Genomic DNA, 19,950 nt, shown 5'->3' on the forward strand with positions numbered 1-19,950 from the left:
GTAAAAGTTGGCTTTGATCCCTCTGGTCTTGCTGGTTTGAGGTTGATGGGCAACCAGGAAAAGTAACGCTGGGATTTCAGGTGATAAATTGGGATAAGTTGCACCAAAGTGTAGTGTAGTCTACACAAGTGTAGATGGCAGTTATGAAGAATGAAAGTAAAGGAAGAGAGGAGAAGCCACCCCAACCCATCTTCTAAAACTCCTCCAACAGCACGGGCGACATACCGCTCATTCATTTATCCTGCACCACTCCTTTTCTTCTTCTTCTTCATACCTGGGTCTGATTTCTCCTCCTCTGTTCAGACACTGCGTAAGTTTTGCATAGGTTTATTTTTGGATGGGAAAGGTTTTGTTTACTGCGTGTCAGAGTGAGGGCGTGCAAGGTAAAGGAGAGGAAGACATCCCAGCAGAGGTGGACAGCGGAAGGAAAAAAAAAGAGTGAAAATGGCACTTGGTAGTAAACAAAGAGGGTAACTGAACTGTACATGACAACACAATGTGTGCGTACAAGCCTTAAAATATTTGCTTTGAATAAATTCTTACATTTAAAGACACGTAAGCTACCAGGAAATGAAAATGACTTCTGCTTGTGACATGTGACAAAAAAGGGTTTCTCAGGTAGTTCCTCTGATGCATAGTTGGAAATGATCCAAAACAAACACAACCAGGGTTGCATCTATCAAAGGCGACTCTTCTTGGAACACAGTTTGTGTCCTTTGACGTGGAATTCATGAGCTGATTTTACATTTCAGTCACATCGCGACCTATTCTACATCCAATGACCAAACCTTTAGTGACATCACAGGTTTAAAGACTACTTAAGTATAATGTTGCTTTTAAATCTGTGCGATTCAGAGGTGCTGATAATCTGATTTGCTTTTTAACTGCATCTGTGCCCAGATGCAGTCAAGCAGCATTCGGTGCTCATTCACAGCTCAGTATGTCGAGTGCCAGTATGTTACTGTTACTTTCAGTTCAGTACAAACACTTCCCGTAATGTTTATTGTTCAGCAGCCTTTTATTTATGACAGGTATTGCAATAACATTCTTTATGTGGTTTTCAAAGGCTTTTAATGAACTAAATCGATCACTGAGCCTTCAACTAATTTATGCTGAAGCTGTATGATTTTCCAGCATATTTTTTAGTCCATTGGTTTTTGGCGAGTGACCTATATTTTTGGCAATTTTGCCTCAACTCGCGCAGCCCGGTACCATGAGGCCTCACCGACCGCTCCATGGCCCGGGGGTTGGTAGGATTATCACTGTCAACGTCTACAATCAAGAGACACATTCATGAATGTAAATACAGAGGCTTTACAACAAGGTGCAAACCACTGGTTACACTCAAGAACAGGTCAGATTAGAGTCTGCCAAGGTTATCTTTATATTTTTACATGCTGTAGAGCCATTTTTGGGAGCATTTCAAGTTGTTATACATCAATACAACCGTTATAGCCCAGATTTTAATAAGATGTATGCATTAAGTCCATAGTAACTACATAAATTGCAAAAAAAGTGCTATAAACTACAAAAAAAAATGAGAATTGTTTTTGTTTTGTTTTTATACATATATTTCTAGTTAGAGAAATTTAAGAGGTTTATCTCTCAAAACTGTAAATACAAAAAAGGTGCACAAAATAGTTTCCAACCACAGGAAATTTATTTTGGGTGTCTTCGTAGTTTTATTTTTGAGATACACCAATTTTTATACACTGCAGGAAAAACAAAAATAAATATTATAATGCAAAATGCAAGAAAAACATCATATGCATCAAAATAAAACTATTTCCAGCAGTGCAATTTAAGTTCTAAGCATCCCAGAAACGATACAGAAAAGCATAAAGTCGAACATGACTTCTAAAAACACGAGTGTAGGCTTACAAGGTCCTGAAGGTTTAAAAAGAAAAATGACATCATTTCCGGTTTCTGGCAAGTAATGGCGGACATGCGATAGTAAGCACTGACATCTATTCCAGCATAGGACGTTTTATGAACAGCTGATCAGATCGGCAAAGCCTGTTTCTGGAATATTATGTTGTTATTGCTATAAGTGCTTTTTATGCAATTTTTGCAAAGCTATATGTGAAAGGAAACTGTGACAAACTGATGGCATAAGATGTAAGTGCAACTCCTCCAGTTTCATATGCAAAAAGATTTATTGCGCTAGCTTATGTGGCTGCAGTTCTACAGGGATTTGAAAATAGTTACGCAAAACGGAGCGTGCCCTTGATAACAGTCACTGTCATTCGGATTAGAAATACTTAGTAATCCATTAAATTTTAAAACACTGCATAAAAGTTTAACGTTCTCTGTAACACCCATGAATGTCCTCCAAGGTCTACATCTTTTCCTCCTGCCATTTCTCTGTGAGTGCTCCAACTTCCTCCCACAGTCTAAAGACATGCATGCATTTAACTGAACCGCGGTTACTCAATGGCTTTGGATAAATGGTTAAATCTGAGATGGATGGAGGGTCCAGATCAGCAGTTTCTGTGTTTCTGTGTATTGCCTTTAGGTTTCAGTTTTTTCAAGCAGCCATTAAGAGACTAGGGTGGGTCTGAGTGGGTGGGTGGGTGTGTTAGGCTACTTAAACTCCAAAGATGAGGGAACAGTGAGAAACCAAGAGGGGGCTGTAAACACACAGCAGGGATGGAAAGGTGGGGGGCACACTTGCAAATTTGCATACCTAAAGGCTGAGGTTTGTCCCTTTATTAGTGATAATGTACTAGATCAGTGGTGTCAAACACAAGGCCTGGGGGCCAGAATTAGCCTGACAAAGACCCCAATCTGGCCAGCTGAACAGCTTTGAAACGAGGGCACAGATTTTGGACTTTTAAATGTACTTTAAAGGTTTTACAGCATTTCCTACTTTCTAAAAACCTCCCCCACTACCATTCATACTATAACAAATTAATTAAGTAACAGATAAACAAAAACAATCAAATCACAGAAAGGTTCCTGTTTCGTTCACTATATTCTCTTTTACAGTGGGTCCACAGGGGGGAAAGGGCATTTTCTGTTCAGTGAGCTACGGGAGCTTTGGTCTGTAATTTTACGGATTTATTTATTTGTGCTGACAGATTTCTTTCATTTAGTATGGCAGCATTTCTTTATTGAGTAGAAAAACCGAGGAATACTGTTGATATTGCACTGCTCTTTATATTGAAGGGGGTTAAATGTGTAGTTACACATCTTTACACTGACAGAAAGGGCAATTTTGTAGTTTCGGCCCACTTAAGATCAAAGTGGGCTGTATGTGGCCTGAGATGTACTGCACTAGATCAGCGGCCATGACGTCACTGTCACACTGCTGCTGTGGATATGTTGATGTCTGCATGATTATTAAACAGGGAAAAAACACAAAACATAAACAGGTTTGCCAGGTCAGTGGTTTTCCACTGCGTTGAGCCACTTTAAAGTGTTCTTTGTTATCTAAGTGTTTTCACAGGTTAATTGTTTTGGCCATTGGTTGTGAAAATCTATTTGGCATTAAACGTAGTAAACATTTGTTATCCATTAAAATTATCCTAAGATCATAACAATTTAAACGCCCATGATCTCAAATGACAACGTGCCGCCCACACACCCACACAGACAATGCAGTTACATGGCATTATAGCGTGTCTCCTGTTACAGCCAAATAAATACTTTGCGTATTAGTTGTCTTGAGAAGCATTTCTTTTGCTATTAGTCATGAGAAGAACAGACAGGTAAGACGTGAATCTCGCTGTACTGGAGTTTCCTGTTGTATTTAAAGGCAGCGTGGAGAGAAGAGACTCTTTAAACCCCGAGAGGTCACCGCTGATGTCCCTTACCTTCACCCAGCACCTTCGTGATGTGTCATTTTGATTCTTTTTTAATTGTTTTGCCAAAGTTGTTGCAAAATTTTTGCAATCGGGGCACAAAACAAAGTTCCGACACACATCAAAAACTGGCTGTGGCAAGTTTGCTGTCACGTCTCTTTCATTACACAGAAACACAAATTATAACATCATTACATGAGGTCCTGGTGTTCAATATATTATGCAAATACAACATCATGTGAGTGATCTGATCAGGCCTGCACAGGAAGCCTTTTATAATGCCACACCTGTGCAACCAAAGAGAAGAGTTATTTAAAAGGGAGCTGCAAGCCTGCATCAGCTGATTAACAGTAAATGGAGTGGACAAAATAACAGAAATATAGGACCACACACTACATATTCCAGAGCATTTTTAAAGGTTTGAATATCAAGACTGTTCACAGTAGAATTTACTGTTTATCCGTTCGGACTGCAAAATATTTTTGTGTGTTTTAATAATAATAACTGTCTGGGCATCATTTTTATGATTGTCAGACAGGACGGACTACATGCTGCTCCCTCCATCAGTCATCGTGTCTTTGTTTTTCTCAGTGTGCGTGATGTCAGGAATGAGTTACTCAGTGTAAAATGCCAATCATGTTTAATATCATCAAAAGTTTCCAAGACTCTGGCTGCAAATCAACACTAGATGTTCACACTGGAGGGATATTCCGGTTTTCACAGCACTGCCTGGAAATGACTACATGGACACTTTAACACAAGTAAAAGCTCCATCATCCAAAGAAGAAGCCATATGTGAGCATGATCCAAAAATGCTGCCATCATCTCTGAAACAAAGCTTAGTAAACAAAAAAAAAGAAGAAAAGAAAAGATTGAAGCAACTGTTCTGTGGTCAGATGGGTCAAAGTCTGAAATTCTTTTTGGAAGACCAGATTAAAGAGGAGACTGGCTCCTGGGCTTGTTTTCAGCACGTCCCAACAGGTTGATTCTGGTCATCTGGACGTAGCGTTTTCAATGGAAGAAACGTTTCGTCACTCATCCAAGTGACTGCTTCAGTCTCAGCTGGATGATTGAGTATGCATCAAGATGGTAAATGGTAAATGGCCTGTATTTATATAGCGCTTTACTAGTCCCTAAGGACCCCAAAGCGCTTTACATATCCAGTCATCCACCCATTCACACACACATTCACACACTGTGATGCTTTCAGCAACGTTTTCAACAGGCCTATCTCTGCTGGTACGTAGGCATGTCAGTGCCCACTGAATCAGTAACTTTCACATCTGGAAAGGCGCTGTTAATGCTGAAAGGTATCTATAGGTTTTACATGTCCTCATCCAGATTACATCTTTTTTAAGGAAGGCCTTGAATACTTCAACAAGATGGTACTAAACCACATACTGCATCTATTACAGCAGCATGGCTTCATAGTAGAAGAGTCCAGGTGGTGAACTGACCTGCCTGGTGTCCAGACCTTTCACCATTTAGAGTATCATGAAATGAAAAATATGACAACAAAGACTGTTAAACTCATCTATCAGACAAAACTGAGGCAAAATTCCTCCCCCGGCAGCTGCTCTCCTCAGTTCTCAGACCATCACAGGCTGTTATAAAAAAAGAGGGGATGCTACACAGCGGTAAACAAAACCCTGTCCCAGGTTTTTTGAGACTTTTACCTGTCATGAAATTCTAAACAAGGTAATATTTTCTCAGTCTAAACATTTGATATGTTTTCTGTGTCCTAGTGTCAACAATAAATTGCTGTGCTGTCCGCTTGGTACAGGCTGTCGACTCCATTTCCCAGTTACACCTAGCTACGGCGATAGCATCATTTACACAATATGTACACAGTTAATTGAAGGAAAACACTCAACAGCTGGTAGAGAGCTCTCTGTTCATACTGATCAACCGTACAGCAGTGAGGAAACCACAGAGGAAGACTAAAACAAACATCACAACACACGAGTCTTTCTGATGCAACAGTACCGAGTCTTCCCAGCTGCAGTGTAGGTTTTCCTTTATTATGACACACTAGATGACATAAAAGGACTGACCTACACGGTCCTGTTTGTGTGAGTGTGTAATCTACACCTGGTCTGACGATACGTCTGCAACAAGGAATAAACAGGAAAATATTGCATGTGAACAAAGCAAAGCATGGTGGCTTTTATTCAAATTCACAAATAACTTTGTCCTGCAAAATCTCAATTGCAATTGAAGCAGTTTGTTTTCCTTTGCTGGGCCTATCTGAATGAATTCGGCACCTTCCTGGCAGCAGATCAATGCACATGGAGACCTATGACCTTCTAGAGTAATCAACTTAAACAGTAATGAATTGTGTAACCAGTTTAGACATCTCGGAGACACTTGATAGACACAATGGTGAATTGGGGGGTGTGGGAGGGGTCTATTTCAGCTCCCTGACTCTGATCTAATCACTCAGGACACATTTAAAATAAACTGAAAACTTCACACACAGCTGAGCATCCTCAGAGATCAATCTGCAACATGCACACTCAAACTTGACTGTTGTTTTCACTTGTTACAGCAGATCCATGGTTATACCTCTCATAGGTTCACTTCGTTTCGCCTGAGATTCAGACGAATGTTCGTTTCTGTTTCAGTGATTCATGATAAACTGGTTTTTTGTCACGTCTCGAAACATTAAAATGTTCCTGACTGTGAAGATTTTTCATCTTTTAAGTACTCCGACAAAAAAAGATAGTAAGATGAGCATTAGACTCTCATATTTAGCAGATATTTGTCTATATGTTCTACAAATATCTGCTAAATAAGTGTGACTGTGACAGTGTGGTTAAAATAACGAACTCCTCCATTAGTCTCTTTATTCTGACTGCTGTGTTTGTGCATCTGCACAGTTAAAGTGTGCATCTGTCTCTTTGTGTCTACAGTTTCTTGTATAACTGCCCTTCACTCCTTCACACACACACTTCCACACACACTCTCAATCTTTCACTCTTTCTTCTCGTCATTTTCACCGTTCCCACACCTTAAAGCGGAATGGAGAAGAGGTGGAGAAAGAGAGGATAGGAAAGGCCGAGGCAGAGAATAAAAGGAGGGGTAAACCGGTTCAGCAGGTAGAGGCCTAACTAGGCTCTCTCCGGCTTGTTGTCACCGTTATTTCTCCCGCGCATGCGCGCTGCTGCCTGTTTCCTGCTTTTAAATGAGTACCTGTGCAGCTCTCTGACCCACCTCTATCGACACTTGTGTATGTGTGTGTGCGTGCGACCAGGAATATCTGCGTTTTTTTTCTCCCTCCCAGCCCCGCTCCCTCACCTAGTGACGCCACACTCCCGTTATTTCAGGGCGCTGTGGGCGATATCTGTCTGTACCTGACCTGGTAGCTCACCTGAGCGGACTCACCTGTCCCGACGCCGAAAAGACTTTTGTTTAGAGCTCGAAAACAAATCTGGTAGGGAGGAAAGGTGTGCTGGAAGGAGGTGAAAAAGCGGGACGAGGCTTGCGAAACGAGAAGAAAGGTGCGAAGAGGAGGAAGAAGGAGAAGAGGGGACCGACCTTCCAGTTTTTCCTCTCGGTTTCCTGCTTCTTTTTTTTGTTACTTTTAACGTGACTTTACGTCGCCACAGCGGCTTTCCCTGCACATCGCTTTCTCTCAAAGGGACTTTGTGTTGACCGAGCATGCCGAGGGCCTTTCTGGTTAAAAAGGCGAACGTTTCGCCGGGAAAGCGGAACTGGAGTGAACTCCCCGATCATGAACGAGGGGACGTCTACATCCCAGGTGAGTCCACTGCCGTGATGAGCCATTTTTGTTGTTGTTTAAAAAGAAAAAGAAATGTTGGCGATAGCGTGTACGGGCTCGTTTTCGGGCGCCTTTACGCACGGATTTGTGGATTTTTGTTATTTGTTTGTTTGTTTGTTTGCGCGGTTTGGAATCCAGCGGGTATACCGATGTGACAGGTGGCGGGGGAAGGGGTGTCCGGCGGTGATTGTAACGGGGCCACGGAATAACGGGAAAGAGCAGCGGCCTGCCGTGCTCGGAGAAAGTAGTTCCTGTTTTGTGGGGTGTCAGAGCTGTGCTCTTCTTACTTTAGATAACCTTTTATGTTAAACTTATTTCATTTTAATGAAAATGTTAAAAACCATTCCTCGTTTTCGTGTTTTTGATGGTTCACATATAAACAATTTGAGCACAGTGTCACAAAAGCAAACAGTGACAGGACTAATGTGTTCTTACACCAACTCCAGTGTTGTGGCCTATAAGCGATCGCAAAGGCCCGGTGTTTGTTTTTTGTTTTTTCATATCGACCTTCAACCCCTGATTGTTCTTCCTTGTACAGCATAGCACCGGCCTGACTTATGAAGCACAAATAACGACCTATTAATCGGCTTCTGATTAGTCGTTCAGCACAGGCCAATTAATAAACACTTGAATTCAAATCTCTTCATTTTCTTAGTTTTAAATGATGAGATGATGTTTTACACCTTTAATTTTTTGTTTGTTTGTTTTTATTGTATCTACACGTGTTGGTATTACTTTTTTTTCTTTCTTTTTTTTTTAAAGAAACTAAACACATCAGCTTTCCTGACCTGCACAATGATTTTCATACTTTTTCACTGAGCTGGGTGTCCAAGTTTGATTCTTTGAATGCGTCACTTTACATTTAAATGACACGTTGAGGTCCCAAATGACTCCTTCTGCCCCCTCCGCACCCCCCAGTTTTCGTGAAAACAATCCCCATTGTTGCCATCGGCGGAGTTTTTATTGTAAGACCCCGCCGGTATCAGATAACAAGTAACGGACTACACCCTAAACGTCTCTCTCGCTCTCCTTTCTCTCTTCTCCCTCCCCCCTCTTTCGTTCCCTCTCTCTGTCTCTCTCTCCCTGTGTGTGTGTGTCCTTTTTCTGTCCTCATCCCATCACCGTTAACTTTTAATCATTGACTTTTACATCCTCTTGGGGTGTTTGCAACCGGAACACTTGGATGAACTGAACCAGGATACGCTTCAAACGGTTTTTTCCCAAACAAGATCGATAAAAAGAAAAAAAAGGAAAAGAGGAAAAACTCACACTCACATAGGATGTAACCACCTAAATAAAAGCGCGCGGGCATTTTGGGTTTGATTCAGGCCTTATGTGAAGCTTTAGTGAGAAGAGCAAACATGATTTCTCTCTGCAGTTATTTCCACCTTCCCCTTCCCCACTCACACACAAAAGGAATCTGCCGTGTAATGTCTTTATTCAGGTTATTTCTCAACATCCACGAGCCAAAGAAACGTCGCAGAAAGTTTCAACAACTAGTTTTCCAGGAAAAACCTTAAGATGAAACCTGAACGTCAGTGCGTAATTGTGCCGCGTACTGTTAACGCTTTGCCAAGCCCAGCAACGGTCTCAGCTAAATCTTCTGGTATGTGCCGTTACTTGATGTACCTGCCCGGCGTGTATGAGAGACGCACGCACAAAAACCTAATAACAAGCTGACACACTCAGATGTGATAATTGTCTTCAGTAATCTGCGTGTTGAATAATTCTGTGACACGCCACATGCCATGGCTTTGGACACTTTTCTGTGTGTGTGTGTGTGTGTGTGTGTGTGTGTGTGTGTGTGTGTGTGTGTGTGTGTGTGTGTGTGTGTGTGTGTGGGCGCGCGCAAGGGTTTATTTTTATCCACAAACATGTGCCGGGGCCTGTTTCTGATGGGTCATCAGTCTGAAATCAACCTTTGTTTCGAGTCTGTATCATCCCTCCTCCATCTTCCAGAAACACATTGAACCGCTGCGTGTGAAAAAGGCAACAGAGAAAAAAACATATTCCTAAATAGAAATTAAAAATATTTCGCCATTTTAATCTCCCAGTGGCTATTGAAACGAAAGCTAATTTAGACAGTACGTCATAATAACTGCCCTTGCAAAGACTGCTGGTGTTTCAGCATCACTGCCAAGTAGGTATACTTTCTTCTTAACTTTTACATAAATTAAAATACTACTGAGTACCGCTGTTAACATGCGCAGGTATTTGCTGCCTATGCGCTGATTCTGAACTTCTGCGCCGGTCGGTACCAGTGTTTGAAATAAAAGTTTATTCCCTCCTTATACTGGTGGCAGAGAAAAGAAACAAATCTTCAATATATATAAATAGATGCTTAAAAGTGTTTGGGCCCAGATGTAAGGACCAGATGGTTCACTGGAGAAAATCAACTTGCATCTCATCAGTATCCGCCATGAAACTCATCAAACCCATCAAACATACAACGTTGATTTCAAGCGCAGTAGACGAAACATCCCTTTTTTTTTTATTCAAATAAAAGTTGTAATTGAAAATATATCGAAAGGTCATTTAAGTGTTTTACATTTTGAAAGAAATTTAAAAAGTAAGAAAACTGAAGTAAAACTGAAAAAGAGGGGAAAAGAATGAAAAATGGAAATGAAAAAATCTTCTCCTACACGCCGCTTTTCTCTAATAATAATATTATTAATTATTAATTATAATAAACCGTAAAAATTAGCTTATAGCATACTTAGTTTTTGAATAAGTCTATGTATCATTATGCCTTATTTTTCTGTTACACTCAGTCACATATAATCTAATTATTACTTTCCAAATGTATATAAACTTAGCTTTTATCTATAAAGCTAAATAATATTCTTCTTTTTGAGGTTATATTATAACACAAAAGTTTTGTTGTTGTCGTGTTGACTTCATTCTGTAGTTTTAGCAGACGTTAGTTTCACCTTTACACAGACGGGCTCATGTATGCGCACACAAGAAAGATGTTGCGAAAAACGACTAAACGTGTTCCCCAGAATCTCAGAGCAGTCCAGGAGGAGCTGATGTCTTGTTTTGTTTGGGGGTTTGTTGCATTGCACCAATAGTTTCCACTATCTGCTCAATGTCAAGGTTAATGTTTATTGGATGGAAGGAAATGTAACGGACCCTATGGACAGCCTGCTGCTGCAGGCAATACGCCTTAAGCAAACACACACACACACACACACACACACACACACACACACACACACACACACACACACACACACACACACACACACACACCCTCTGTTTGATCAAGTTATCTACTGATTGTTGACTCTTTCTACCAGCTGAGCGATGTTAAATGAATAAAAGGAAAATATTACAGAGCATTTAAAGCAGCACCACTCCTCCTCCTTTACTTGCTCATGGAGTAGAAGCCTTGAGTTGTTTTAACCCTCCACGTTGCCCTTTAACTACCAAACACACACACACACCTCATTCATTGGTCAGGGGGGGCAGGAGAGGTGAACAAACAATACAAGATGAGATTAAATGTCCAGCCAGCAGCAATCACCACAGAAACTATCAGCACTCAGGAGTAATTAAGAAGGATTTGAAAACGTGGTAAAAAAGTACAGGGAAAATTTCTGATCATCTCAGCGGCTTTTAATCATAGGATTAGGCTCTCGGTGGCAGATAGCACACGTTTTGTGTCACACACCAGAAACAGGTTCAAAAAGTTTTAAACTGTAGATGAAACTAAATGTGGAGATCAAGTTCCTCATGGAGATAATTTGATTAACAGATTTGTTCATGAAATGTGAAATGCTAACGTTGAATATGCGAGTCTTTCAGGCACTGAAGCGAGGATACAGTCATGGTACAGACATGTAGTGACTTAAAAACAAAAGATCTCTCATTTTAAAAGTCATAAAGTCTCTCTAAGAACTTTTATCATTAAGCCTCATTTATAGGAAAATGATTGGCCAATAAGTTTGTTAATCATTACTGACTTTATAAGGATCTATAAGCAATAAACTCAGATCATTGCCACTTCTTTCTTTGAAATGTGAGGCTTCACTACCTTTGTAAATGATTGTAAATATAAACTCTTTAAACTTTTAAGAGTTTATTGTTCAATTTTTTTCAACAAGAGCATTTTTCAAAATGCTGTTTATACACCAAAAACATCAAAATAAGTCCATTAACCATTTCATTCACTGACATAGTCGTGAATATTCCACAGCTGGATTGATCACTTGCTATAGACAGTGATTATGTCCAGCGACATTTCATTTTTTTCTTAAATTCCTCTAAGCCCTCAGTCACACAAGCTGGCAGATCAGCCTGACAGCCCTTTGGAACTCCTGAATAATTAGTATTCCCACACTGGTTGCAAGTGGTTGCTGGGAAATAACTTGTTATCAACATCCTGGTCACCAGTTGGCCACAACCTGGCAACTAGAGTTCACCAAGGAAAAATTTGTATTCCCAAAGGTCTCTAGCAGCATGCCTGTAGTTTGCATGTAAGATGCCAACTTGTCTGCAAACACTTGCCAACTGCTCACAGAGCAGTAGTGAAACTATGAAGACTGTAACAAACTGGAAATGAAGAAAATTCTCTTCAAGTAAAAAAGTTCTGCCTTTGACACATGTTGGTAGCAAACAGAGGCCGCAGCATTTACTCTGAAGGTGACCACTCTTCGTTTCTAGCTTGCGCTGCACTTTTTCAAGTTTTACAGGTTTCTCGGTGTGTAGTTGACAAGTGTTTCCAGACTAGTAGAGACTTGTTGGTCACCAAAGCAATCAAAGAGGTTGTTGGTGCAGCAACGTCTTTACGACTGATTTTTATCTGGCAAGAGCCAGTTACCTCCAGTAACCAGTCTCCTACCAGTCGGGGGATTGCCACAGCGACCTGTGGTTGCTGGGGATCACACGCCACCTGTCTCTAGGCCAGGGGTGGGGAATTCCAGGCCTCAAAAGCCGATGTCCTGTAGGTTTTAGCTGTATCCTTGATCCAACACAGCTGATTTAAAGGGCTAAATTACCTCCTCAACATGTCTTGAAGTTCTCCAGAGGCCTGGTAATGAACTAATCATTTGATTCAGGTGTGTTGACCCGGGGTGATATCTAAAACCTGCAGGACACCGGCCCTCGAGGGCTGGAGTTTCCCACTCCTGCTCTAGACATTTGTGACTGAGGGTTTAAAACACTAGAAAATGCTCAGTGAGGCATCTTACTGATGGTCTGATGTCCAATGTGTTTCACAAAAGTTTCTTCTATAAATAAATCTGACTTTCAACTATGAGTTTCACCAAGTTGCCCTCTCATCTAACTGTCACCTTTCAATGCACATACTCAAATTCAGCTGTTTGTACAAATAACCTGCAGAGCTGGTTTTGAATACATGATTGAAGGAGTCTCTTCCTGTGTGGAATGATCTCAGTGTGTGCCTTAGCTTGATCTATTTTAATCAGAATCGTAGGGAGAGCAGGGAGGTTAGTACTACAGCACTGAATGCGTTTGTTTAACCAAATAATGCTCAAGTCTTTCACCGGGTTTATTTTGAGCCGTTGGCCTGTTTGAGCCGTCACTGTAAACCCAACCCGGAGACCCACAGAGGCTCGAAGACTGATATGTCTTCACCAGTTGTGGCGTTGATGTTGCACAGAGCCGTCACTGTTTCTCTCAGCGATCCGTTAATCCGGCTGCTTCACAGACTGGCTTTATGTCTTCTCTTCATATAGCTCACTTCATTTGCATTTACATTTGTGTTTTATCTGATTGAGGCCCTACGGCACATTCAACTGATTCGTTGTCTCGGCTGAGCTCAGCCACGCCTGCCTTTGAGTAACACACACCCCTGCACACCTGCACGCCTCTCTGTGTTTTACTGTCAGTTGAATGGCTTGTCTCTGGTTCTTTCAGTGACGTTTTGTTGTGTTTTGCACAAATCATACATGCAGTTGGTTCAGTGCACGCACACACACACACACACACACACACACACACCCCTGCGGAGGTGGATTGTTTGAGGAAGGTAAAAAGCTGGTGCTGCAAGACTGTCTGGTCAAACAAGTAATGGTAATGTGTGTGTGTGTGTGTGTGTGTGTGTGTGTGTGTGTGTGTGTGTGTGTGTGTGTGTGTGTGGTGAGGGTGCAGAAGTCGTACTAAACAATAGGAAAAAAGCATGTGCACACCCACACACACACACACACACAAGTACATACTCCTATTTAGCTGTGGTTCTTTGCTAATTGTGCAAATATAAAGCAGTGCAAGCCGACCGCTTGTTGTGAAATTCTGTACAGTGCATTGAATTTGTCCTCATACGTGACTCTCTCACCCTCTGACCCCCTTTTAAAGACATTTCTTGTCTTTTTTAACCTTTAGTTAAGCTTATAAGTTGTGTTTTGCAACAGTGGTAGAAAAAAATTAAAATTTCAGATTAAGACTTTTTGGGTTATTGTCCATGCAAAAATGCATTTGCCTGTTTTTCTTTGTAACTTAGTAAAAGTTTAGTAGAAGCACACAATGTGAGGTGTTTGGTTTCATTCATTTTCTCTTGTGTATTTACTGTTTACACTGGTGGATGCTCATATTAATAATAGTCAATAGTTAATAAGTAATCTCTCCAAACACACAGTTCAGGACAGTTTCGTTTTCTATTTGCAGCTCAGTGTGACGTCACAGGAGCGCAGGCCTGGCTATGGCTTCAACCTGCTGCTCTCATCTTCCATTTTTGAGGTGCTTAAAGGGAGAGGATTTAAAATGTTTTCAGACAGAGAGTGAACAAAGGACGAGTTTAAAACTAAAAAAAGTTTTATTTCGAATTATTAACATTTAAGAGACTTTCTGTATAAAAGAATAAAATATACAATCAAAGGCAAGTGGAATTAAATTTAACTGCTGTCTGTATGTCTTTAATAGGCTACAATTAATGTTAATGTAAGTAACATATCAATAATGAAATGACACAATAAAAGAGACAAAAGATAATCTGAGGAGAATTATGAAGCCAAGAAGAATCTGAAGTTTCTCCTCGGCTTTATTGCTAATGTCAGGTCAGTGCTGCTAAAAGGCCCCTGTAGTAATGTAACATCCATACACAGGGGATCATTTGGAAGCTGAATCACCGGATTTTTCCCTCAGGAAATTTTGGAGGTGTCAAAGAAGGAAATTCAGACATGACACATGACACTTCCCCTTTCTCTTTCTCTTCTCTCTGCAGTCTCCGTCTTTCCTCCCTCCGTCGTGACGATGGAGGTGGAGGCCAGCCCCGCTGAGACAACTCAGATGACCACGCCCCTCTGCCTCACCAAACACTCTACCATTGACACACAAACTCACCCAGAACTGCCCTCCAGCACGGTTCTCGGCAGACCCCAGAGCCCGGTGGGTTTACCAGAGGGGAGGTCAGAGATCAAGAGGAGGCCGCAGGCCAGCTCCACGTACTTCCGAGCCAAAATAAAGGTAAGAACTGAGAGGGACAGAGCGCAGCACAACGTGTCAAAATATTTTTGATTGAGTTTACAAGGTAGAATTTTGTGTTACTGTACAAGGTCTTAGACTGATTTATTATTTTTTATGGATGGCATTGTGAATCATGTCTTTCTTTCCCATCTCAGGTAACTACAGGCGAGTTACCCCCAGATCCAGCTCCCCTTGCTCTGGCTCTTCCTCTCATTCCCACTCCGCAACCATTAGCTGCACTTCCTCCTGCACCGACCCCACCCCCCCCAGAGCCGGTCCCAATGGTGACCAGATCCGCGGGTCAAAGTCAAAGTGGGTCGACGGGAGCGTTCATGTGCCAGGTTCGTTTCCCTTTTTTTGTGCGTTATGATCGTAGAACCTGAAATACACATTTCAGCTTTATTACTTTTGTAAAACTAAATGATGTGTAGAAACACTGCCATCATAGCTGCCAAATGCAACCTAATTTTATCTCAAACACCCACTGCATTAAAAAACACTATAAATTGTGTTATTATATATTAATTACATATATAAGATAAGACGTGGTTAGAGATGTGTTACATAGGTGCAGTTTGCACAGAATGCCTCACACAAAGATAAACACTGACTGTAAACTTGGCTAATGTTTGTCCACAAGAAAAACGAAAGGTGGCTGAAGGTCGGCGAAGTGTGGAAGTGCCCTGACCTGATCGTCGTGTTGTTGCTTCATTTACAGGTTTGCCAGAAGACTTTCCAGTACCAGCGGATGTTGAACAGACACATCAAGTGTCACAACGAGACAAAGAGACACCTGTGTAGCTTCTGCGGCAAAGGCTTCAACGACACCTTCGACCTCAAAAGACATGTGCGCACACATACAGGTAGCCACTCACTTTGTGTGTTTAGACCATAAAACAAGTGTACAAAACGTACACAATTAAAATTTAAAAAATGACCTAATAAGTGAATAATTTTTAAAAATGCAAGTATATATTATATTATTTTTTGTCATATTCAGACCTCCACACGTACACAGAGGTAACAGATGATGTTCCTTTCATTTTCCACACAGGCGTCCGTCCATACAAGTGCAACTTCTGCGACAAGGCCTTCACCCAGCGCTGCTCTCTGGAGTCCCACATGAAGAAGATCCACAGCGTCACCCTGAAGTACGCCTACAAGGAGCGACGCAACAAGCTGTACGTGTGCGAGGAGTGCGGCCACACGGCGGCAACTCAGGATGCGCTGCTCATCCATCTCCACTCACTTCACCCTGACAGCCCCCTGCTGAAGAGCAAGGCCGCGAGAAGAGTGGGAGGAAGAGACGGCGGGTCGGTCGGAGGATCCATTCCCGGTTCTCCGCAGGGAGCTGAAAGCGATGATACCACTGGATCGGCCGAGCAGTAAAGGGAGAAGATACAGAAGATACTCAGAAATTAACTCAGGGGGCATCGATGAAGGACTGTGTTGAGTGCAGAGGTGACTGTTTGAGCCAAGATGCATAGCCATGGGAGAAAGAAAGCTACTGATTGCACTGTATAGGTGTGCATATCTACGTTTGTGTGTGTGTGTGTGTGTGTGTGTGTGTGTGTGTGTTTGGATTTGGGCATCTACTGTAAATAACTCAGTGGAATAATGCATTAAAGAAGATTAAGTCTGACTTTTACAAAAAGCTGTTGGGGTACTCTACTTTGTCTTGAGTAAAGTGCTCGAGTAGAGCAACATCAGAACTTTTAAATATAGGAAACCGTGTTTTGGAGTTGCTGCAGATCAAACTTGTTGCAACACACACCGTTGGTACTCTCCTCTGCTGACCAGGAGTACTCACAAAAACACGGTGCCGTTTAGGTGGTCGTGTATCAGGCCTTTCCCATAGACTGTATAGCAAAGATGGACATGGCCCATTTTTTTTTTTTTTTTTTTTTTTTTTTTTACTGTGTTCATAAAATGCTATGTTGAAGAATAATTGAAAGTGTTTACTAAGATCTCAGAAAAATGAGAAATGTTTTTTTGTGTTTTCATAGACTTCCGTGCATTCAGGCTTGTTTTGCAACCTGCCGGTCGTTTCAAAGACTGCAGGTGTCAGGGGTTTCACCAAATTCCAGCAACCTGATTTACGAGAAGACCGGTCCTAATGTTTTGGCTCATCTGTGCATTTACATGTGGCATTTTGATCTGCACGAGAATCACTATCATAGATAGAATATTTTTACATATTTGTTTTCATGTGAATATCACCAGTGGGTTTATATGTACAGCAAGAAACTATGAAAATGTGCTTTTAAAAAACAAACAAACAAACAAACATTTATCCATTAAAGGGACTAATATATTACGAGGATTTGTTTGGTCACAGTTTGTCCTTTACAGTAAGCCACACTGCAGATGCAAGCTAAACGAGGATTTGAGGTTAACTAAGTGACTTATAAGTAGCTGCCTGCTGGTACTGCCAAAGGAAGGGACTCCTGAGACAAAAGTACAGTTACATAGTAATGAGGTCCTTGAGGTGTCTGTGAGTTTGAAAGCAGTGCCCTTGGAAATGTTTAGTACAGGAAATATATGTAAAATATATTGAAAAGCAGCTGTGATGAAGTAAAAGTAAATAAAGTAAGAAAGTAAAGCAAACTTTATTGGCCCTGAGGGGAAACCTGCCAGGGGCAAAAGGTATGTTGCTTTACATACAGAACACAAGGACAAAATAAGAAAATAAATCACGTTGTTAAAAAAGGAGCATACCTCACAAAAATATGTTACCACTATAGCCTACATAAATCCTTATCAGCATATGTAAAACTGTATGAAGACATGAGGGGACACTAAATCATTCATAGCTACTTTTCTCAAATGAAAATATGGAGCTGGAAATGAGCACATTAGTGCCCATTTAAAAATCCTGCTCGGTCTAAATAAAATAAAACTGTTCTTCATGGTTTACATCCGTCAGGATTGAACATCATGGTAATTTAGCAGTTTTAATGATTCCTTTGAACTGCTCTTTTTCCAGGGCGGAAGGATTGTACATGTAATCTAATTACTCTAAAGGAACATGAATCGTGGGGAGAAGCTTGAACGCATTTTGGATTTTCTCCAATCCACACAAGGTCCAGAGTATAAATACAATCATTTAAATATTTAATAGATATAGTGCCGAATGTTCTACATTGTCTTTAAGTTTGACAAGGCCAAGGTGTGTTAACTCCTCTCCAATAATCATGTTTGACTACTACTGGTAGTTTCTCTTTGTCAGCTGACTGACCAATGCTCATAACAATGGGAACGTCTAAAGAACCAAATGAGGATCTAAGAAGAAGAATTGTAGATTTACACACAATGGGAAAATCTCTTGGAGTTGTTTCTGAACAAATGCAGATTTAGAAATCATCAGTTCATTTTTCCGAGATCTGGAAGAAGAAGAAAGTTTTTTGTTCAGACGAGACAAATATGGAGCTCTTTGCCCTCGCTGAATAACAGGTATGTTTATAGGTATAAAGGTGAGGCTGTAAACCTAAGAACACTGTACCAGCTGTGAAGCATGGTGGTAGCATCATGATCTGGGGCTGTTTTGCTGCTAGTTGTACTGGTACATACATGGGTGAACCGTGGACACAGTTGGGTATTCCAACAGGACAATGATCCCAAACACAGATTAAAACTGGTTTTGGAATGGATAAATTTAAGCTAATATTAAGCCCGACCTCAACCCTACTGATAATATGTGGACTTCACTTCAAAAGCTGGGTCTGTCCCAGGAAACTTATCAATTCTGCCAAGAAAAGTGATCAAATATCAAGTTAGTATTATGACAGAAGCTTCCCACATAGCAAGCAGGTCTGGCCCGGATCTGGTATCAAGCCGGCACTGCTGACTGACTTCTGGCATGATAAGACGTATGTCATCCAGATAAGGGTCAGGCCTGGCATAGATGGCACTGTCTATGTGATGGCAGCCACACCTAGCCCAATTGTGGTTTGGTGTATGTGGCCCAGGCTCATAGAAAACAGGTCTTGCCCAGATCTGGCATCAAGCTGGCACTTCTGACTGACTGATGTCATGGCAGGGTGTATGTCAGCCAGATGTGGGCCAGGTCTGGCAATGATGGTACTATTTATGTTCCTATTTTCCTATTTTAGTTAGAAGACCCAAATGCCATGTTGCAATACTATACTGCTATGGTAGCCAACGTTTCAAATGCAGGTTTGACAGGTTTGTGAGTGTACACTTTATCCAAAACCTAGTGACAGTTTGCTCAGCTTTACCAGTGGGTGGCTGTAGCTCAGGAGGTAGAACAGGTCACCTACTGATCGGAAGGTTAGTGGTTCGATTCCTGGCTCTTCCAGTCTGCATATCAAGAGTGTGAATATGTATGAATATAGTTAGGAAGCACTCAGCTTAGAGAAAGCGTGGTGTGATTGGGTGAAGGTGGCATGTTGTATAGAGCACTTTGAGTAATCTGGGAGAGTAGAAAAGCGCTGTGTAAGATCAGTCCATTCACTGTCTGAACAGAGTTTTGTTATGTTGCTTTTGCACTATTATGTTCTGGCACATGTTGTTATTACATGGCTTGATTAAGGTACACATTAGGCTGACATCTGGGGCCCACATACTGCAAAGAATGACGGCCCTTTGGTGGCCCAGATCAGGTTTGCCAGAGGTAATCCACACATGGGCCAGCACAGGACTACCAGTGTGTCTGCAACTGGCCTTGTGCTGGCCTATGTGTGGGCCAAATCTGGCAAACCATATCCGGACCATACCAATTTTGCTATGTGGGTTGATGATGGCTATCAAAAGCTTCTGGTTGACGCATAACTTGCTAAGGGACATTTAACCAGATATAAGTGGGGGTGTTTTGATCTGTGTCGATTAGAGAAAATTCAAAGCAGATTGCAACTTGTGCACCCAATTCTTGTTTTTCAAAGTCATTTAATATGCTTTATGCTGTAAAATCATTCCACCCTG

The 19,950-nt window shown here is 41.4% G+C and overlaps 1 protein-coding gene across 1 annotated transcript; it reads left to right on the forward strand.

Moving 5' to 3' along the window:
* The first annotated feature begins 6,932 nt into the window (after positions 1-6,932).
* ovol1a (ovo-like zinc finger 1a) lies at positions 6,933-16,657 on the forward strand. The gene is made up of 5 exons (XM_040046152.1): positions 6,933-7,563; positions 14,768-15,009; positions 15,165-15,350; positions 15,728-15,872; positions 16,064-16,657. Exons 1-5 carry the CDS (start codon positions 7,464-7,466, stop codon positions 16,396-16,398), a joined length of 1,008 nt encoding a protein of 335 aa, XP_039902086.1. The 5' UTR covers positions 6,933-7,463; the 3' UTR covers positions 16,399-16,657.
* Positions 16,658-19,950: the final 3,293 nt, after the last annotated feature.

Source organism: Simochromis diagramma, unplaced genomic scaffold (genome assembly GCF_900408965.1).
Source record: "Simochromis diagramma unplaced genomic scaffold, fSimDia1.1 OVJJ01000338.1, whole genome shotgun sequence".
In the NCBI taxonomy this organism is placed as follows: Eukaryota; Metazoa; Chordata; class Actinopteri; order Cichliformes; family Cichlidae; genus Simochromis; species Simochromis diagramma.

What these genes read in the sequence shown, in the direction of transcription:
- ovol1a (XM_040046152.1), top strand. Translation starts at nt 7,464, where the DNA reads ATGCCGAGGGCCTTTCTGGTTAAAAAGGCGAACGTTTCGCCGGGAAAG. An exon ending in ACTTCCGAGCCAAAATAAAG is followed by an intron (nt 15,010 to 15,164) that starts GTAAGAACTGAG and finishes TTCCCATCTCAG; the next exon opens with GTAACTACAGGCGAGTTACC. An exon ending in CGGGAGCGTTCATGTGCCAG is followed by an intron (nt 15,351 to 15,727) that starts GTTCGTTTCCCT and finishes CTTCATTTACAG; the next exon opens with GTTTGCCAGAAGACTTTCCA.